The sequence below is a fragment of the Saccopteryx leptura genome, chromosome 7, assembly GCF_036850995.1.
Source record: "Saccopteryx leptura isolate mSacLep1 chromosome 7, mSacLep1_pri_phased_curated, whole genome shotgun sequence".
NCBI classification, from domain to species: Eukaryota; Metazoa; Chordata; class Mammalia; order Chiroptera; family Emballonuridae; genus Saccopteryx; species Saccopteryx leptura.
Window position 1 is genome coordinate 93,932,107 of NC_089509.1, and position 22,146 is coordinate 93,954,252.

Consider the following 22,146-nt stretch of genomic DNA (forward strand, 5'->3'; position numbering starts at 1 on the left):
CATTGTGTTTGAGTTTTTATTTAAGAAAACCTTCATTGACAAAAATACACTTACGAATGGGCAGTCATATGGCCCAAGCAGAGCAGAATTTCATCTTGGTATCAAGAATTCCATTTTGTGAGTGACACCACTTGGGTTCTGCCACTCACAAAATCTGGGAGCTCTCTGGGCTTCAGATTTTCCACACACACCCCGCCCCTCCCACAAATGTCTAGAAGCTCTCCACAGTTCCTTCTGTCTCTGTTGTCTATGATTCTAGACTGCAGGCAGGAGGAGTCTTGTCTTCCACCACCAGTGTTACAGGACCATGGAGAAAGTTCCTCAGTGTGCTCCTCTTCAAGACCAGAGAGGACAGAACAAGGTATCTTTCCTCCACAAAGATACCTACGAAGAGAAGCCCAAATGTCCTCTAGCTGTTTTGAGGGTCCCGCACCTCACTGCAATACTCACTGGGTGGCTGCTTGTATATGCTTGGCCCTGGCCGGTTGGCTCAGTGGTAGAGCATTGGCCTGGCGTGCAGGAGTCCTGGGTTCGATTCCTGGCCAGGGCACACAGGAGAAGCACCCATCTGCTTCTCCACCCCTCCCCCTCTCCTTCCTCTCTGTCTCTCTCTTCCCCTCCCGCAGCAAAGGCTCCATTGGAGCAAAGTTTGCCCAGGCGCTGAGGATGGCTCTGGTCACAACAGAGCAACACCTCAGATGGGCAGAGCATCACCCCCTGGTGGGCATGCCGGGTGGATCCCAGTTGGGCACATGCGGGAGTCTGACTGCCTCCCCGTTTCCAACTTCAGAAAAATACAAAAAAAAAAAGTGTATATGCTTAAGGAAAGCTGTTCCCTCCCTTAAGCCCGACCTAGCCAAGGCTGTTGTTCTCTATTGTGGAACAGGATGTCACAGGACTGCCAAGCACTGCCCACAAACCTGCTAATTAGATGCGCTGACAATGTTTGTTCTGGACCCGTTTGCCAACAGAGGAATGTGTCAGGCTGATGAGTGAGGAAAGGGGATGTAATGCATGTGTATTCTAGTCCAGATGAAGGCACAATCCAGGTCTTCGGTCTGTTTGTGCAAGGACTCACAGAAAACGAAGGCTGAGCAAATAGGAAGCCACAGGAAAGACCAGCTTCTGGGCAACGCTTCTTTCTCCTTCTCTGGACTTTTGTTTCATCCCCCCACCCCGACCAAAAAATGCCTGCCTAAACATGAAACTTTCTTTCAAAAAAAAAAAAAATCATAGACTCTAACTGGCTCCCCAGAAAAAAGGGCAAGCGTCTGTAAGGCTGCTGGCAAAGCTGGGGTTTGATGATTTTCTAGGCACACACATAAGGGACAACTTTAGGCAAAGCCATCTCCACATTTACCTTCCAAAAACACAATCAAAGGGAACCAGGGCAACAGAAAACACGGCTCTTAATGGACTGTTCAAGTTGTGCTGAAGAAAACTGTGCATCTCAGCATCTTCTATGGGAAGAAGTAATTCTATACTTTATATAAAGCAGTTATTTTTCTCTTTTTAAACAAGCCTTTAGAAGGTTTGACTACGATTAGTTATCGGGAGCTTCGTGTGTACATGAAGCTTGAAGAAGAGCAAAGGGTGCCCAGGCAAAGGACAAAAGCCATGTCCTAACAAGTTTACGTCCTCAGGGCAGGGGGTATGGGCTTCAATTAAATGCAGAATGACAAAGACAAATTCAAGAGGTCCAGTGTGCTGGGAGGAGTCCCCACATTCTCTAGCACAGGTTGGACATTTCTGGAGTTGGTCAGATGGATGACAGCCATGGGCTTGACTAAGTTCTTTGGGAGGCCTTCTTTTTCTGTAAGCTAATTTGACAAATCAGATTTTAAAAATGAAAAAGAGGATAAGCCCCATTAGAAACTGACTTGCTATGGACTTTTCCATGAGGCCGATGTTTGTTCTCACTAAAGAAGTGTAGGAAACGCTCTTGAAATGTGTGCAGATGTGATGTGGTGTCAGAGTATGTTCACTCAACTGGTAAGAGGTTTGCTGTTGATAAATTCAAGGTCCTGTGGGCATTCCTTCTGTCTTGGAGGCAGGAGGGAGTGGCCAAAAACTGTACACAAAGAAAAACTGTTAAGTAATGCTCAATCTGCTTCTGTAAAATCCAGCGCTTAAAAAGAGACAGAGCCCTTTCCGAAGTAGCCAGGAGCTGCAGACAGCCCCTAGCGCAGGAAGAACAGCTCCGTGGATGCCTCCCCTAGGACAAGTGAATGTCGCTGACCTGGGCAGGCTGATGCTCAGGCCAGAGAAATACTTTAAACGGTGGACCAGCTGCTTTCACCTTCTACGTAAAGCTGTGGTGTTACTACGAACTTTTACTATCCTTCTCTATCTTTGTAAACAATTCTTTCCTGGTTGGATTGAGATAAAATTGACATATAACATAGTACTAGTTTGTTTACAATGTGATGATTTGCTATATGTATATATTGCAAAATGATTAACACAATAAGTTAACACCCATCACCTCACATAGTTTCAACTTTTTCTTATGTTGAAAACTTTTTTTTTTTTTTATAAACAGAGACAGAGAGTCAGAGGGATAGATAGGGACAGACAGACAGGAACAAAGAGAAATGAAAAGCATCAATCATCAGTTTTTCGTTGTGACACCTTAGTTGCACTGATTGCTTTCTCATATGTGCCTTGACCGTGGGCCTTCAGCAGAGCGAGTAACCCCTTGCTTGAGCCAGCGACTTTGGGTCCAAGCTGGTGAGCTTTTGCTCAAATCAGATGAGCCTGTGCTCAAGCTGGTGACCTCGGGGTCTCAAACCTGGGTCCTCTGCATCCCAGTCCGATGCTCTATCCACTGCGCCACCACCTGGTCAGGCTGATGAGAACTTTTAAAATTCTCTTAGCAATTTTTTTAACTTAAAATTTTATTTTTAATTTATTGCGTTGATATGGTTTCAAGTATCCCACTCAATATAACACCCTCTACACACGGCATTGTGCCCCCTCCCCCATTTTGAATACAAGGTACAGTATTCTTATGTTTATCACCATGCTATAGGTTACATCCTCAGAACTTATCTTACAACTGGAAGTTTGTACCTTTTGATCACCTTTGTCAGTGTTGTTTTTCTTTTTTAAGGGTTTTATTTATTGGTTTTAGAGAGCAGAAAGGACTGAGAGAGAGAGAGAGAGAGAGAGAGAGAGAGGGAGAGAGAGAGAGAGAGAGAGAGAGAGAGAGAGAGAGAGAGAGAGATAGGGGGCTGGGGAGCAGGAAGTATCAATTCATTGTTTCTTGTATGTGCCTCGACCAGGCAAGCCTGGGCTTTGGAACCGGCGACCTCAGCATTCCAGGTATACACTTTATCCGCTGTGCCACCACAGGTCAGGTGTTTGTCGGTGTTCCTAATGAATGCTCTTAATATACTTGGAAGAGCTGAACCAAACAGTATTTATGGGATGCTGACTGTATGAAACGCACCAAATTCAGTGTTAAGTATACCGATATCTAAATACAGCCAACAATGGCAATGGGCTCATAAAATCTGGAAGTGCGGTGTTTTCCATATTGGAAAACCTGAGGGGATGATCTGTATGTCACATGAGAAAAATCAACAAAGCCAATGGGTCAGACAGAAAGGATGGTGCTGGCTCAGGGTGGCGGGTGTATTTTGTGAGTCCCATGTTAAAATGCGTGCTGAGCACTTTTGAGATGAAGTCTTTATGTACTTGGGATGTGGAAGCATTTCAAGATTCAAGAATGGCATCTTCACAGAAACGTGTGACGCAGGAGGGTCTCCTTAGCAGCATTATGTCCTGGACGACAAGAGCAGACTGGTGATCTGCAGAGATGTCAGAAGGAAAGTGGGATGGGACGCAAATAAAAAAAAACACCTACGTCCTGAGTCATTTTGTGGATCTATGTCACTTCTTTGCTTTTCATTGATTTCACTTAAGTCTTAGAGCAATTATTAGTCTAACCTTCTGATTCAGAATTCTGAAAAGTTAGAGGCCTGATTTCTTATTCTCCACGTGTTGTCATTTCTATTTCTCTAAGATGTGGAATTTTCTCACTGTGTTAACAGAATGCTTACCTCTTCTAAAGCTGGGCTTTCCTTTTAGTCCTCTAGGAGAGTAAACACTGCCTTATGAGTATTGAGCAAAGCAGTCCTGTGGTTCCAAATCTTGCTATCATATGTAAAACATTGTGATTTGGCTTTTGTGTTTCCCTATTTAAATTTGAGAGAGGTATGTAATTTATGTTTGAAAAGAACGAATACCTCAAGGTAAAAGCCTCCACATTATCTTTTGAATGGGCAAGAGGGTGTACAGGGCGACATGGGGTTTACCTAGTAGGCAGTAATAGGATTCAAATAATTTAACAACCAGTTCTCTGCCCTTAATGACCATTTTAAGTATCAAAGAACAATAGACCAAAAGGTAATTTATTATTTTATGCATTTAATACTTCCATAGCTTCTGAAATGGGCCATAAACCCCCTGAAATCTAGATTTCTACCGGTTCATTGTGTCCCACCTTCCTATTGGTTTCACCCTTCAGGGAACACTAACGCACTCACAAGATCTTGGGGGAATTCAGCACAACACAAAGCTGAAACAAATGACAGCTTGTCACCCCCTGGTTGTTTGGCACTTTTCCTCTTTATGTTATATGTTTGTTTACTGAAGTAACAAACATGAGAGAATTAAAATGTAGTATTTCATGAAAGGTATGATGAGTTTTATGAAATGAATAAATAAATATTACAAGCATAGTACTGTCAGTTTTTTTTCACCTCTGGACAGAATAAACATTACTACGAGCGCTTGGAATACGCTTTTATGTGAATGAGTGTTAAAAGAGTAAGGAATGTAAGTTTATGATTTCCACATTGGGCGGCTGCCCAGGCACCCACCTTAAAGAGAATCTTCATTACAAGTGCCATTTTAACAACCAGTTCACTGAACTCATCAAAAAATTAGGTATCGATTCTGCTGAGCCAGTGCGAACCAGCTGAACCCCACCACTGCTAGCAGCTCTGAGTAAGCAGCTGCCGCAGCTGCACTGCCCCATCCCCGCTGTGCAGGGGTGCACACAGGTGGGGGCTCCTCTGGGACCTCCTTCCCCTCTCCTTCCAGCAGTCCCCCCATCCTCATCCAACTCCGGCTCACGGCTCTAAGTGTAAAAACTTCCATGGTGGCAAATAAAAGAAAAATTCAAAATTACGGTTTTGGGGGAGGCTTCTTTAATGATAGAGGTACACAATTTGTCCCCCAACATCCTTAGGAGGTATGCTGCACAAACGGTTTGAAGACTACAGGCACAGAAGAAACAGTGATGAATAATGGGGAAAAAAAAGCCTGGATTTTGGAATTAGGTTTATTTGGGTTCAAGTTTTTTGGCCTTATCTCTTGGTCCAAGGTAGCTGCCTCCTCAGAACCTGCATTTCCTTGTTATTAAAATGAAGGTAACGACTCCCTCAAACCACTGGTGTTCGAATTAAATGATGAGATACGTAACCTGCTAGGATTAGTACTAGTAAATATTAGTGCCATTCTCCTATAATCCCAGAACATTCTCTTTGTTTGCCAGAGATAGTGTTCTAAAGATTAATACTAAGGCTCTATTTTAAATTACACACTCATGAAGTATCCTCCTGTGTAATAATCAATTTAATAAGGAAAGAAAAGTTTGAAGAGTTGACCAATGTTTGATATATGGTTTCAATCAAATAAACATGTAAAAACCAAATATATTCTAATACTGAATTATCTAAATCAGTGCTTTAGAGGCCAATATGGAGCTCTCTAATATTTTTAGAAACTGTGGAGCTTCTTTTTCATCTACAGTCATATCCTTCCCACAGATGACGCCCCTTGTCGGAGCTTCAGGCTCACACCCTTTACTGTGGCTTCTCCCACACTTGGTACAACCTCCTGATGGCTCGGTAAGCATCTTACTTCCCAGACTGTCACCTATTTGTGAGCAAGGAGCATGTCCTGTTCATAGCCCAATGCACAAACACAGTACACTCAATAAACCATTCATTGGAAGAATTGAATAGTTCTAATGCTTGTGGAATTTTTTAAAACTGAATTATGCTTTTCAATATGATATTTGGATCTCTAAGGATATTAAGTATATTTCTGAGGACACAGGGTGCTGAATTTAGCAATTTGGTCAAGGATATGTGGTAACAAATTCACTAAATACTTCATTCAATACAAGATGTTCACATATAGATTTTTAAGCATGTGTTATGGAAAATTTCAAACACTCAGAAGTAGAAAGAATAGTATAATAAAATCTTATGTACCTACCACCAAGCTTCAACAATGATCAATCTTTCATCTACAGGTGTCCCTTATCTCCCACTATCAGATTATTATTAAGAAGCAAATCCCAGAGAAGCTGGATTTAAGCTGTGGAAATAAACCCACAGCTTTATGGACAATTGATATTTGACAAAGGAGGTAAGAGCATACAATGGAGTAAAGACAGCCTCTCTAACAAATGGTGTTTGGAAAATTGGACAGCTACCTGCAAAAAATGAAACTAGACCACCAACTTACACCAGTCACAAAAATAAACTCAAATGCATAAAAGACTTAAATATAAGTCGTGAAACCATAAGCATCTTAGAAGAAAACATAGGCAGTAAACTTTCTGATATCTCTCACAGCAATATATTTGCAGACTTATCTCCATGGGCAAGTGAAATAAAAGACAGGATAAACAAATGGGACTATATAAAACTAAAAAGCTTTTGCACAGCTAAAGACAATATGAACAGAATAAAAAGACAAACCACACAATGGGAGAACATATTCGACATTACATCTGATAAGGGGTTAATAACCAAAATTTACAAAGAACTTGTAAAACTCAACACTAGGAAGATAAACAATCCAATCAAAAAATGGGCAAAAAAAAAATGGATAGGGACTTCTCCAAAGAGGACATACAGATGGCCAATAGGCAGGTGAAAAAATGTTCAACATCACTAATCATTAGAGAAATGCAAACTAAAACCACAATGAGATACTACCTCACAGCAGTCAGAATGGCGCTTATTAACATTACAAAACATTGTTGTCATTAACAAAACAACACATAATAAGTGCTGGTTAGAATGTGGAGAAAAGGGAACCCTCCTGCACTGCTGGTGGGAATGCAGACTGGGGCAGCCACTGTGGAAAACAGTATGGAGATTCCTCAAAAAATTAAAAATTGAACTGCCTTTTGACCCAGCCATCCCACTTTTAGGAATATATCCCAAGAACACCATATCACTGATTCAAAAGAAGAAATGCATCCCCATGTTTATGGCAGCATTGTTCACAATAGTGAAGATCTGGAAACAGCCCAAGTGTCCGTCAGTGGACGAGTGGATTAAAAAGCAGTGGTACATACATGCAATAGAATACTATGGGGCCATGAAAAAGAAGGAAATCTTACCTTTTGTGACAACATGGATGGACCTGGAAAGTATTTTGTTAAGTGAAATAAGCCAGGCAGAGAAAGAAAAATACCATATGACCTCACTCATATGAGGAATCCAATGAACAATGTGAACTGAGAAACGGAATTGAGACAGAGGAGGGATCAAAGGGACCAGAGGAAAAGAGGACAGAGGGAAAGGGGATGATAGGATGGGAGAAACCTGAAGCGAAGGGGGGAGGGTGCTGTGGAGAGGGGGGCAAGGGAGATGCATTCGGGGTGACCCTAGAATCTATGTAAACACAACAAATTAAAATCAATAAAAAAAAGAAAAAATCCCAGATAGCACATGACTTCATAAAGATTTCAGTTACATACAGATTTAAAAATTTACCCATTCAGCCCTGGCCGGTTGGCTCAGCGGTAGAGCGTCGGCCTAGCATGCGGAGGACCCGGGTTCGATTCCCGGCCAGGGCACACAGGAGAAGCGCACATTTGCTTCTCCACCCCTCCGCCGCGCTTTCCTCTCTGTCTCTCTCTTCCCCTCCCGCAGCCAAGGCTCCATTGGAGCAAAGATGGCCCGGGCGCTGGGGATGGCTCTGTGGCCTCTGCCTCAGGCGCTAGAGTAGCTCTGGTCGCAATATGGCGACGCCCAGGATGGGCAGAGCATCGCCCCCTGGTGGGCAGAGCATCGCCCCTGGTGGGTGTGCCGGGTGGATCCCGGTCCGGCGCATGCGGGAGTCTGTCTGACTGTCTCTCCCTGTTTCCAGCTTCAGAAAAATGAAAAAAAAAAAAAAAAAAATTTACCCATTCAAATTTATTTTTATTTACTACATTTATTTACTCAGCACATCTTTATAGACATGTTTTATACCTGCAACTCCATTTCTGATGAAAGTTTATGTTATTAAACCTTTTATTAGTGTTTCTTTTTGTCTTTTCCTACAGACTTGGATAAACCATGCTCAATGTTTAACCGGAAACTGAACATCAAGAGATAGCTCAACAGGTCCCTGAAATGCATTACCATCAGGGAAGTCCAGAACGGCTGGTCAGGGCCCCTTTGGACTCAGGTCATTGTACAAGCTTAGAGAACTATATCTGACCAGCAGAGCAACAGAAGATCCTGAGTAGCTATGAATTCTTTCCTGCCGGGTAATACCCTTCTGAGCCCACAGACATGCTAATGTCATTTTGGTTGTGAGAAACCAGCAACCCTGACCATGACCACAGCTGTCTGGGAGGAGTGTCTTCCCTCTGCTGTGATGCAGGATCACCTGGGGAGCCTCTGAAGGGACAGATTTTCAGGGTTAAAAACCCGACAGGTGGTCTCACAGGAGATTCTGATGTGCAGTCAGGGGAGCACCTCTACTCCAGTCAAGGGAGGAGTCTTGGGACTGGGGGACTTTACAAATGTGTGTGCAACCCTGTGCCCCATTTTGGTTTCTAATACCCTCCAATAAAAAAACAAAACAACCTGGGGCTCTTTGAAGAAATGGCTACTTCTAGGATTAGAGCAGGAAAAAATATAGCTTGGAACATTTGGTAGTGCCAGAATGTAAGAAAACGTTCAAAATAAAACCCCCACCCAGACTGGGTATGCCAAAGGGACACAGGTGCCAGTGAGAGTGGCGAAATGGCCAAAACTGGAACGGCTTGAGCAACAAAGTGAAGTCGTATTGGATTATAACCCAAAGGATAAACTAAATATGCATCAGTCCACACTGACAGAAATACATAATTGAAAAAAATAAATAAATGAGGAAGAAAAGACAAATCCGTCATGCAGAAGAATTACCGGGTAAAGGGGGTCAAATATATAGCGATGGAAAGAGATTTGATGTTGGGTGGTAAACACACAATGCAATACACGGATGATGTAGGATTGACTTACACAGCTTACACACTTGGAACCTATACTATTTTAATAACCAAAGTCACCCCAATACATTAATTAAAATTTTTTTTAAATAGCCAAAAAAAAAAAAAAAAAAAAGAATTCTAAATAATTTTGTACACACTCTGCTTCCAAGCAGGGTGGAATGTAACCCCCGCTCCCTAAGTGCGGGCTGCTCATAGTGACCTCCTCCAAAGAGAACAGTATAGGACGGGGGTGGGAGTGGGAGAAAGAACGGGAAGTGGTCTTCCTCCCCAAATCTGTAAAACCCAGTCTAACCATAAGAAAAGTATCATGGATATCCCAATAGAGGGAGTCTACAAAATACAGGACCAGTACTCCTCAAAACTGTCAAGGTCATAAAAACAAATCTGAGAAACTTTAGCCTAAAGCCAAGGAAGACATGACATCTAACTGTGCTGTGGGATCCTGGAACAGAAAAAAGACATTAGGTAAAAACCAAGGAAATCTGAAAAAACTCTGGACTTGAGCTGATAATAACCTATCAATATTGTTGCAATGAATGTCCCGCACTAACGTGAGATGTTATCAGAGGAGACTGGGGCCAGGGTACATGGGAACTCTGTACTGTCCTTGTGATTCTTCTGTAAACCGTAAATTGTTTTAATAAAGTTTATTAAAACTGTTCGGCTTTGAACTTTGAGTCAACTGTTAGTCGGATAAATTCCTTTCAGGGGCAGTTTGGGGTTTAAAGAAAAATTGAGCAGATAGTACAGAGTTCCCATATTCCTCCTTCCTCCCCACTCCCCAGTGTTCCCTGTTACTGACATCTTCCCGTGGTGCCGTATATTTCTTACAACTAATAAACCAATATTGATACGTTATCATTAACTAAAGCCCACAGTTTAATGTTCATTCTGTGCTGTGGTGCACAGATCGATGGACTTTGACAGAAGGTCAGAGACCTTAGTCCCTATGTTGTGGAAGGGTCAGCTGCACCACACTGTATTTATCCATCCACCTATTGGAGGGCATCGTGGTCTCCAGTTTGGGGTGGTTATGTTAAAGCTGCTCTAAATATCCACGTGCAGGTTTCTGTGCAGACATGTTATCAATTTGTGTTATTTAGAAGTACATTGTTTACTCCACAGATACTTTGGGGTTTCCCAGGTATCTTTCTATTATCACTAGTTTAATTTCATTGTGGTCTGAAAGCATACTTTGCATGATTTCTATGCTTTTAAGATGGTTCAGATGTGTTTTATGGTCCACATTAAACGTGAGAAGAATGAATTCCACTGCTGTTGGATGAACCACGTGAACTGACAAAGATGTCAACTGGCTCAGGTTGACCGATAATGTTTTGCAGTTTAGTTATCTGCTTACTGATTTTCTGCCTGCTGGTTCCACCAGGTACTGATAGAGGTGTGTTGAAGTTTCCAACTATATAGTGGGGACATATATATGATTCATATATGTCTCTTTGTAGTTCTATCAGGTTTGGCTTCGGGAGTTTTGATTCTCTGTTCATACATGTTAACTATTGTTACATTTCTTTGAACCCCCTTTTCATTATGTAATGCCCCTTTTTATTCTTGCGTGAAGGATTGGTATTCTTTCTTTAAATCTTCAACAAAATCCACTGGTAAAACCATTTGCCTTCTTTATGGGAAGATTTAAAAGTTACTACTTCAATTTCTTGACTTATTATGGGTCTATTCCTTTTTCTACTTCTTCTTGAATCACTTTGGTAAATTGTCTTTTTAGAAATGTATCCACCTCATCTAAGGTGTGTATCTTATTGGTATGAAGTTGTTTATATAATATCTCCTTATAAATCTTTTGATTGCTGTGCCCTTTTTCATTTCTGATTTTGGCAATTTGTGTTTTCTCTCTTAATTTCTTGTCTTAGGTCAGTCCACCTAAGGGGTAGTTAATTTTGTGATCTTCTCAAAGAGCCACCTTGTGGTTTCACTGATCTACTGTTTTACTGTTTTCTATTTCACTGATACCTGCTCTAATCTTTACTCTTTCCTTCCTTCTGCTTGCTTTGGTTTCAGTTTACTTGTTATTATCTAGTTTCTTAAGGTGGAATTTTAGGTTATTAATTTGCAACCTTCTTTGTTCTTTTCTGACATAGTGTTTATAGTTATAACTTTTATCCTAAACATTACTTTAGCTTCACTCTATATGATTTGAAATTTCATATTTCATTTTTATTCATTTCAAAATATTTTTAAATTTCTCTTGTGATTGATATCTTCTTTGACATATGAGTTTTTAGAGTGACTGTTTAATTTCCAAATATTTTGGTGTTCCTCGGATTTTTTTTTTAAACTAGTGATCTTAATTCTATGTGTCAGAGAACATACTAGGTATGGTTTCAATTTTTTAAAATCTATGGAGACTTGTTTTGTGGCTCAGCAATGGTTTATTCAGTTTAAAGTATTTTTAAAGTTAGTTTTTATTTTTTATTAAACATTTTTTATTGCAATATAATTCACATAACATGAAATTCACTCTTTTAAAACAGTTCACTGATTTTCAGTGTATTCCCAAGACGCTGTAACTATCGCCATAATCTGACTGCAAAACATTTTCATCACCTCTCAAAAATATCCACATCCACTGGTCCCCATTCCCCTTCCCCAAGCTCCAGCAATCACTACTTTGTGTGTATGGATTCGCTTATTTGGGACATTTCATGTAATCAGAATGTAAACTATGTGGCCTCCGTGCCTGGCTCCTTCCACTTAGCATCACGTTTTCAAGGTTCACCCGCATGGCGGTGTAGATCAGCACTTCATTCCCTTTCGGGCTGAATAATAGTCCAGTACGTGGACATACCACATTTTGTTTATCCCTTCGTCAGTTGATGGGCATTTAAGTGGTTTCCTTTCCACTTTTTGGCTATTATGAATACCACCGTAATGAACATTTGTGTATAAGTTTTTGTGTGGTGTACATTTTTAAGTAGTATATAATCTCTAGGCTATGAGTTAAGTACCTGTCTACTCAGGAAACTGGAGGCTGGAGCGTGTGTTTTTGTCTGTGTGTTTATGTGTCTGTTTTTCTATGTGTGGAAACAACCAAAGTTCCTGGGTGTTTACAAAGAGTCCTTGGGTTGAAGAAGAAGCCAGAAGGGCTGAGTCAGTTCTTAATATCTTAACTCGACCCTACACGCTTCAGTTCCCCCTGGCCTCAGCCTCACCGTCTGTTCTGAACCACAGTGTAAGTGAGCCTGGCGGGGTGGGAAACGGACCATGACACTCATGCCCAAGAAGCCAGTGCACACACACACACAAACAGTGTATATTTCTATTACGCTTTTCAGATAAAAGGAAAAGTGATACATATCATTTTATAATTCAAAAAAAGCCCGTTAGTGGGATGGGGGGGGGCATCATCCATCAATCAATGGATGTGATGATGCCCAAATATTACTTTGGTTAGAAAAATAATCCCACATAAACTCCCACATTTCTCTCCTTCGGTCCTAAAACTCGCATTGCTGTACTGCAGTGCATCTGTGGACAAAAGCACGTGTTGAGCCAGACGGCTGCTCGCTAGTGCCCTCCAGGTTTCCTCCGGGTCCTCGTCCGGTTTGGGCCTTCCTCTGGGCCTGTGGCATCCCATCGCCTCTCACCTGTCCCTGAACCGGCCGTGAGGATTCTTCCTCCCCAGTCTTCACTCTAAAAATGAAGCTGAACACTCCCGCTACCTACTACGGCAGAGCGAGGCGATGATTCCTGGCAAGTCTGTTATCTCATACTGGACAAAGGTGGTGAGGTGATTTGGGAAAAAATATAGAAAAACCAAAGGGTAAAAAAAAAAAAAATGTTCTCCAAGAATCAGGGAAATCTGACACAGGGTAAGAGACAGATAGAGTACGTGACTAAAAGTTGGCCTGATCCGCCCAATAAAACTGCATGTGACACAGTCAGGCATACGTTGATAAGACAGGAGAGTCTGTACCTGCTTGTTGAAATATCCTCAAAAGGGTAAAGGATCTCTCCATTGTTGCAGATCTCACAGATGAAGCCCTTCTGGCTGCACAGACTGCAGCTGTACACGTGTGAGGTGGCGAATTTAATGACCTTGCCCAGGAATGGGGCCAGCTTTCCCTCTATGACCTGCAGAAAGAGAAACAGGACAGGGAAGCAAGTCATCGAGAACAGAAACCCTGCAGATGAGGAGAACTGGAATTCCTTTCCTTTACACAACAGGAAAACCTCTAATTATAATTTCTCAGCAACTCTGAGAAAGAAAGGACACAGTGTTTTCGCTCCAAAAGAACCCTTTGGTTTAAACCACTGGAGGTTGGAAAATGAAGATGTTGAAACTTCTTTTGTATTCTTCTTTCTTTGTAGTGTGGTGTAGGGGATTGAAGACCAACAAATCGGGAGCCCTACTTTCATAGACCAACTTCACAGTTATGGTGTGGGGTAAGAGGAATGTGGTGGAGCTCCCAAAATAGACTGAAAACAGACAGGGTAGATGCGAATGTGGAACTTTGTGTTGTAAATTCAATAATACCCTTTCTCTGATGAGTTCACAGGCTTGTTGTTTCTCAGTATCTCCCCCAAGAACACCTAACACATGTGGACACAATGGTTTCTTTTGCTATTGACAAGTATATTAATAGAAAGAGGTTATAAATTTGGCAGTATGACGGGCATATTCAGCCTAAAGAGTTAAAAAAAATCGGAGTGTTTTTTAAAAATAAGCCAGTTTAATAACTCGGAGATTTCACACACAAAATTGCAGATTTTGTGGCTTCTTTTGAAAAATCATTAGATCTGGTAGAACTAGGCCTGAACCCTACCATGGTGATGATACTGGCTGTGACAGGGACAGCTTACTCCCCTGGGACAGTGCTCTCCTATAGAGAGCTGTCCCCACCCGGCCCTGCTGTCTTGCATCTGCCTGCCTCCTACACTTACCTCATCTGCTGGCCTGCAAACATCTAGGAGTTCGGAAACAATGGCTAGTCAGATTTCCCCTCACTGAACGAATACTGCATGGGCTTTGGCCAGTTCAGCAGCTCATGCACTAACAACATAAAATCTGCCTTCCCTTCCCTCTATTAGTGCAAATGGATAGGCATGCTGATTTTGATATAAGAAACAAGAATAATAAGACGTAATTTGAAAATAGCTGGAAATAATTGAAAATTGCTGGATACTTTCAAGTGGATACATATCATAGTTTAAATGACAATTTTTCATAAAAATAACATCTGAGAGCAATGTAAATTATACCTAAGGAGAAATTATGATGCCAAGGTGAATAAATTAGTAGTAACTGACATTACAAAAAAATAAAAGACTACAAGGAATGTAATAATGTATTTTGTAAAAAAAAAAAAAATTAAGCTATGCAAAATACTGGAGATAAAAACTAAAGTGATTTTAAAGATCACAGCATAATCTCATAATATTTAAAAATGAATGTAATAGTAGTTAACTCTAGGGAAGGGAACAAGTGGGAAAAGCAAGTCTTTCACTTGGTATACAGTTGTCTTTTTGCATCTTTAAAAACAATGTATATTATTTTTGCATCAAGATGTAGAAAGTGAACAGGAAAATCAGGTTTACTGCTTTATAAGAGTGGATTTTTTTTCTTAATAAGGAGGGTAGAAATTTGCTAGCTGTGTTTTTAGTCAAGCAAGTCCATTTTCCACCATTCTTTAATTTGTTTTCCTCTCTGTTACCTTTAGAAAGCCATAGATAGAGCTCTTTTGATTTTTACTTTCTCAGGGACCATTAACTTCAATAAACCCCAGTAGAGCATACTCCTAATCCCAACACATGATACACTTTCTAAGAAATAACCACTACCAAATCATATACCCAACCACCAGCAAACACTGCACTGTGTCACAGGGTTATTTCTAAATTGTGGTAACTACACTTCGGTCCTATTTGGTTTTACTTACATTACTTTTTCCTAAACAACCAAGGTTAATGACACATTTAAAGAGAGGTACAAACTAAAGTCCACTCAGGGGGAAACAGCAGGAAGTAGAACAGTTTTGGAAACCAGGTGAGGAAAGGTCCTTTGAAGGAACCGAGGATGAGAAGGCCTTGAAGAAGACCCGACAGTTGTCATCCAGGATCGAAGGGAGCAGATCAGGGATCTTGTGCATGAAGCTTTCTCTATTCTACATGGTGTCCTTGCGTCAAAGGGTATGCACCTTTTGAAGGCTTTTAAAATATTTCACCAAACTTGTACTGCCAACAATGTATGTTTATTCCTATCTAGGGATTTTAATAAGCTTAAAAAAATCAATTTGGGGACTGACATCTTTTCAATATTTAGTCTCCCTATCAAAGAACTTGATCTATATTTGCTTTATTAAATCTTCATTTATTATTGCTCAACAAAAATTTGTTTTCTTTCCTTGATTAAGCCACTCACATTTATTATATTTAGGTTATTTCAAAGTTGAATTGTTGTATAATAATTTTTTTTATTAGCTATTGCTGACATAATAGAATACGTTGACATTTGTGTGCATCTGACATATGAGTACATCTTACTAAGTTTTCAGAAATAGAATTAATTTTTAGGTGTTTCTTTTGGGTTTTCTGACAGTAATAACCTGGTTCCTTCCTTTTCAATTTATACCTCTCATGTATGCTTCATGTCTTATTGGATAATCAATGATTCTAAAACAATATTAAATAATAATGGTGTTCATGACATTCTTGTTACTTCACAGAGAATCAAATTGGAAATTATGGAGTCTAGTGAGTGGTTCTTTTTCTCCATCAGAAACATATCTATTGTCATTCACCACATTTTATTGATTCCCTCTCTTTTTAAATTACAGCTTTACTGAGATATAACTCACATACCATGTAATTCACTATTTACAGTCTACAGTTAAATGGCTTTTAGTTTATTCAGAGTTGTGTACTATCACTGCTATCCATTTTTGAACATTTCTTCACTTCTTCCAAGAAAACTTGTAACCATTAGCAATTGCTCCCTTTTCCCTCTAACCTGCTCCCCAAACCTTAAGCAAACAATAATCTAATTTCTGTCTCCAGATATACGTCTTTTGGACATTTCATATAAGTGGAACCAAACAATATGCAGTCTTTTGTGACTGGCTTCTTTCACTTAGCCTAACGTTTCTAAGGTTCTTGTTGATTCTCTTTCAAATATCTCTGGTGTAAGTCGCTGCCCCGTCTTGCCCCACACTCTTAGAGCTCCTCTCAGTCTTCTAGTTTTATTTCCAGATGCCCATCTTTCTTCCTTTGACCCAAGCAGCATATAAACCAATCAGTTACAGATACAGCCTTCATCATGTATCATCTCTTCCCTCAAACCTTGGCCAATCTTATTTTATCATTAGTAAAAACTCTTCACTCATTCTTTTCATAGGATTATATTGAATTACTGCGTCCCACATACTCAGTAACTGGAGCTTACACTTGGCCTGGTGTGCACGTGCCTCCGTAAGCTGATTCCACACTATCTATCCAAATTCATTTCCATTTCTTACTGTGTACCTTCCGTTCTAAGCAAACTTTCCCTCATGTGGAATATGCTCGCTCTTGCACTTGTGCCTTCACCCATGTCATTTCCTCTATCTAAAGTTTCGCTTCTTTTCTGGATACTTATTTAAATTTTTCCTGGGCTTCCTGGCTCACATCTATTCTGGCTTGATCTGGAAAGCCATCTTTGGTGACTTCAGCTATTTGGATCCCTTGTGTTTCCCATAAATTGCTTTTACATCATGTAATTTAATATAGGACTTGATGCTGTTTCACACTCTTCACTATGGCTTAACATGTAATTGTTTTGCTTATCCAACTGTTGATGGAACAAATCGAAATGGTGATACTAACTATAAAATGGTGTTTTAACTTAAAAATGGCCATTTTATATGGAGCAGCCTAAGAGAATGTAAACTGCTTGGACACAAACAATGAGTTTCATACTTGTCTTAAATATCCCCTCTCTGCCCGGCACCTAAGTCCTTGTTGACTGACTGAGGATGCTTTCGTCTTCTTCCTTGGCCGCGGAAGTCGTGTTTTAGGGCTGCCTTTGTGTCACAAACATTTTCAATCATTCTGCTGTGTGATTTAGGGAGGAGTATAAAGAGTGCGTGGACCTGGTGGCGGCTCAGCTATTCAGGGACTCTTTTTCGCTTCTTTTCACTTGATTGATTGTCCTTCCTACGTCTCAGCTTAATCCATGGCCATGTTCCAAAGGGCTGAAGCTGTTGAAAGTTTTCCCTCCAGAAAACTGAGGTACATTTCTTGAATATTTCAGAAAGGAAAACTTTATACTTACAATTTTCCAGGGATAAAGATATATGTGGGAGGTTTAAATCTTATCTTTGAATACAACTACTAGCAGCCCTAGGAAGGTTCCAACTATTCTGGCCTCTGGTACAGAGGTTTCATCACTACAAAGAAGTCGATTCCAAGTGTGACATCTCCTAAGGTTCTTTTTAAAAATCAGATATATCTTTTCTTTGGCTAATTGCTTAAAAAGAAGTCAAGTATCCTGCTTCCCACCATCTCCTCCTTCCCCCTAAGAGTCTTATAACTTCCACCCCCATTCCCTTAGCCAACTTAGTGGGAGCTTAAGGGGGGGCCATAGTCCACAAACACCAGGAAATGACACTCTCAAAGAAGACCAAGCCCAAGGAGACTCCTACCTTTAGGCTCTGAATGAGGACAAAAAGTAGAAGAGAACTAGGTACTAGAATGCCAGTGGACCTGGAAAAATGACTATGGGTTGGACAGAGTCAAATGGCCAACAAGCCAACAAGCACACAGCCTGAGGGAAGTCAGATTTGAGAACTCTGCTATATCAGCCCTAAACTGAAGTGCCATTGAGGGCTATTAAAGTGACAATGGTCCTCAGTGGGGACCAATATGGGGGAAAGTCCTACCAGTTGTGAATCCAGAATTGATTCCGGAGATTCTAACATCACTGAGAGCAAGCCAGGACTGGCCAGGACTAAGTAAGCCACAAAAGTAGTTCCTTCATAATACTGGCCAAAGCTTGTTAAAAAAATTCTAACCACAGCATAGTTTTTGCTTCTTGACAACTTGGGTGTATTTTTCTGGTACATAGTAGTTAGTTTCACTAGGGAGTCTCCCCGAGAGGCTTACGTTACAGAGTATTCCATACTCCCTCAGAACTTCATTGTCTCTGGGTATTGGGAAGCGGTGGGATGGAGAGGAAAAAGCAAGGCTGGATACTGTCTTCCTTATTCGTTTCATATTTATAATTAAATTAGTCACACATTAATGTAACTTGATAGCAACCCATCAAAGTTACAAGGTCAGACTTCTAGTCAAGATGACTGTGTAGGTAAATGCGGTTACTCACCTCCTTCCACAACCACATCAAAATTACAACTAAACTACAGAACTACCACCATTCAGAACTGCCTGAAATCTGGCTGAATGAAGTCCCACAGCTAGGGAATTAAAGAAGAAGCCACAATGACTGGTAGGAGAGGAGGAGAGGTGGAATGGGCTGGTTCAACACCAAGGTGTGGTAGATAAAAATTGTGAGGGATATTTGAACTAGAGGGTTGCCCCTGAGAAGTGAGGGGTCCCAACCCTACATCAGGCCTTCCAGTCCAGGGTTCCAGTGTTGAAAAGAGAAGTCCCTTAACTTCTGGCTGTAAAAACCAGTAGGGACTGAGGCTGAGGGAGGTTAGAGCTGTTGGAGTCCCACACAGTTCCTCTTAAAGGGCCTGCACATGGATTTACTCGGACTTACTCCCTCTGAGGGCAATGAAAGAAGCTTCTGGGACAATTTCAAGCATACTAACATTTGCATCATGGGAGTACTGGAAGGGCAAGAAATTGAAAACCTATTTGAAAAAATAATGACAGAAGGCCCTGGCCGGTTGGCTCAGTGGTAGAGCGTCGGCCTGGCGTGCAGAAGTCCCGGGTTTGATTCCCGGCCAGGGCACACAGGAGAAGCGCCCATCTGCTTCTCCACCCCTCATCCTCTCCTTCCTCTCTGTCTCTCTCTTCCCCTCCTGCAGCGAGGCTCCATTGGAGCAGATATGGCCCGGGTGCTGGGGATGGCTTCTTGGCCTCTGCCCCAGGCGCTAGAGCGGCTCTGGTCACAACAGAGCGACGCCCCGGAGGGGTAGAGCGTCGCCCCCTGGTGGGCGTGCCGGGTGGATCCTGGTCGGGTGCATGTGGGAGTCTGTCTGACTGTCTCTCCCCGTTTCCAGCTTCAGAAAAATACAAAAAAAATAATAATAATAATGACACTTCCCTAACTTGGTAAAAGAAATAGACATACAAGTCCAGGAAGCACAGAGAATCCCACACAAGATGAACCCAGGGGCTCACATCAAGATACTTCAAAATTAAAATGCAAAAGTTTAAAGGCAGAGAATCTTAAAAGCAGCAAGAGGAAAACAGTTAGTTATCTACAAAGACTGTCAGCTGATTTATCAACAGAAATTTTGCAGTCCAGAATGGAGTGGCAAGAAATATCCAAAGTGATGAAAAGCAAGGACTTACAACCAAGATTACTGTACCCAGCAAAGCTATCATTTAGAATTGAAGGACCAAAAAACAGCTTTCCAGACAAGAAAAAGCTAATGTAGTTCATCACCACCGAACCATGAAATGTTAAAGGGTCTTCTTGCAGAACAAGGAGGAGGAAAAGGGACAGGAGGAGGAGGGGGAAGAAGAAAAATTATAAACAATAAAATGGCAATAAATACATATCTATCAATGATTGAATCTAAAAAAATGAACAAGCAGAACAGACTCATAGATACAGAGAACACTGGATGGTTTCCAGATGGGACAGAGATTGAGGAGATGGATTAAAAAAAAGGGGGGATTAAGAAGTACAAATTGGTTGTTATAGAATATTAATAAGGACATAGTCAATAATATTCTAATAACTGTATGGTGTCAGGTGAGCGATTTATCAGGATGATTACTTAGTAAGTTATGTAATGTCTAATCACTGAGGTGGCACACCTGAAACTAATATAATAATGTTTATCAACTGTAATTGAAAAATAAAAAATGATTTAAGAAAAGATCACCAAAACAAAAATCACAAGGCCATTAAGACCAGGTGGTCATCTGAACATGTCATAAGTGATGGTGAAATAGGCATTTAAGATGAGGTTTAGTTAGCCCTCTATTTTTTTCCCCCAAAGTGCCTGTCTACGTGAGCAAAATCACGACAAAATAATTAGCAGAGAGCATATGGAGCAGTCTCCCCATCTCCTCAACTCGCCACACTCAACCTCCTTCACCTTCCCCACACACCAGATTGCCCTATCTCCTTGAGAAAATGCAGATGTCGGAAATCGGGCGAAAGAGTTTGTTTCTGTTTTCCATTCAGCTTAATTTGTTGCACTAAGAAAGGTACTACTCTGATTTTATTTATTTGGAGAGGAAGCATACATTCTACTTCAGAGGTATTTTACTGACTGGTAGTCAAAGAATACACATTTCCACTTGTAACTTAACTCTTTTTGCAAGATAGACTAGGGACAAGTTGCTTCTTCCTATTTTGCTATTTTTCACTTTTGTGGTCTCTCTACTAATTCTTTTCACTCTATCATTTCAGGTACTTCTAGGACTCAAGGAACATCAAAGATTACTTTCCATGGTCCAGCTAGCTTGCCCTGCGAGAGCTGCCTAGTCAAACTTCCAGTTCAGGGATACACATCTTTTCCCTCCTCTTCTATTCTGGTCAAGATGGTCAGCATTGGAATTTGAGGCCTATGGCTTTCTTGCAGACTAAGACAACAGACTTTATTTGATTTACTTTCTTGCAGACCAATCAAAAATTACAATTAAGTTAAAAAATAACCTAGTGCTGCCTTCTCCAAACCACAGTTTCAGAAACAGCTGCTTATTACTCATGTGTGGCACCAGGAAATTGCAGTGTCATGTTCAAGGTCTGTAGCCAATAGAGATCTGTGGGATTGGGAAATGGGCACAAATGAGTCTTTTATGTCCGTTACCTTCACTCCCTTGGCACCACCACAACATTCAAAATCTACAGGGGCAGAGAGACAGAGCGCCAGTAACTTGGACAGGAAAGAAGAAAGAAAAAGCTCTTTCTCATTGAATTTCTGTATGCGCCGGCTAATTCCTTCTCCCTGATTTGTCAAGTTACCTTCCATCTGAATACGAGCATTCCTCAGCCATTGTGCAGCATTTAGATTCTGGACAACTGTTAGGAATACTTTGATGAAGAGGGCTGCTGCACTTGACAAATGGCCCCTCCTCTAAACGTCTAACCAAAAGACCCCATTCACAGTAAACAAAGCCACCTGCCACTCACTAGTAACAAGCTAGCTTGATGAAATGGAAGAATCAGAATTGTCACACATGGTAAAATGATTTCCAATATAATTTAGTTTGCATTTGCTTGGCCAGAGGCCCGTGAGCGGTGGCACTCACTCTGCTCTGAGTGCCATTTCCAGCATTAACAGGTGGGTACGGTGAAGTCGAGGGATCCAGGCTGTGTGAGTCCGAGGAGAGTTAGGAAATAGGAGCCTGTGGTTTCTGCTCAAGTTTGAAAACCCTAGGGCACAGTGAGAATATTCTGAGTTCTCATTCGATTTGAAATTTTACTCCTCTTAATCATGAAGTCCTTAAAATTGGAAAATAAAAAAGCATAGGAGATTTTCCTCTTTCAAAAAGTTTGCTCAAACCCTATTTTCCCATAATTAACCTTTGAGCTCCTTATCAGGTTCAGTGCTGGGATGTTTGTATATAAACAGAAAGCTGTGTCTTCTCTAATGAGCTGCTCCCCACCCCTCCTTACCCACAGTAGGACTGCCTCGCTGAGGGCGGATTATGATGTCACCAATTAGCTCTTATCTGATCCTTTCCCAAAGGTGACA

The 22,146-nt window shown here is 41.1% G+C and overlaps 1 protein-coding gene across 3 annotated transcripts in view; it reads right to left on the reverse strand.

Annotated features, from left to right (window-relative positions):
- PLEKHM3 (pleckstrin homology domain containing M3) overlaps positions 1-22,146 on the reverse strand; it is a 193,986-nt gene that overhangs the window by 20,148 nt on the left and 151,692 nt on the right. For all 3 annotated transcript variants that reach the window (XR_010746655.1, XR_010746656.1, XM_066346406.1), the window contains one exon: positions 13,245-13,402. Coding sequence is in view for 1 of the 3 variants with exons in the window: in XM_066346406.1 (XP_066202503.1) it covers positions 13,245-13,402 (158 nt within the window). In the remaining 2 variants the exon portion in view is untranslated. The remainder of the gene's footprint in view (positions 1-13,244; positions 13,403-22,146) is intronic.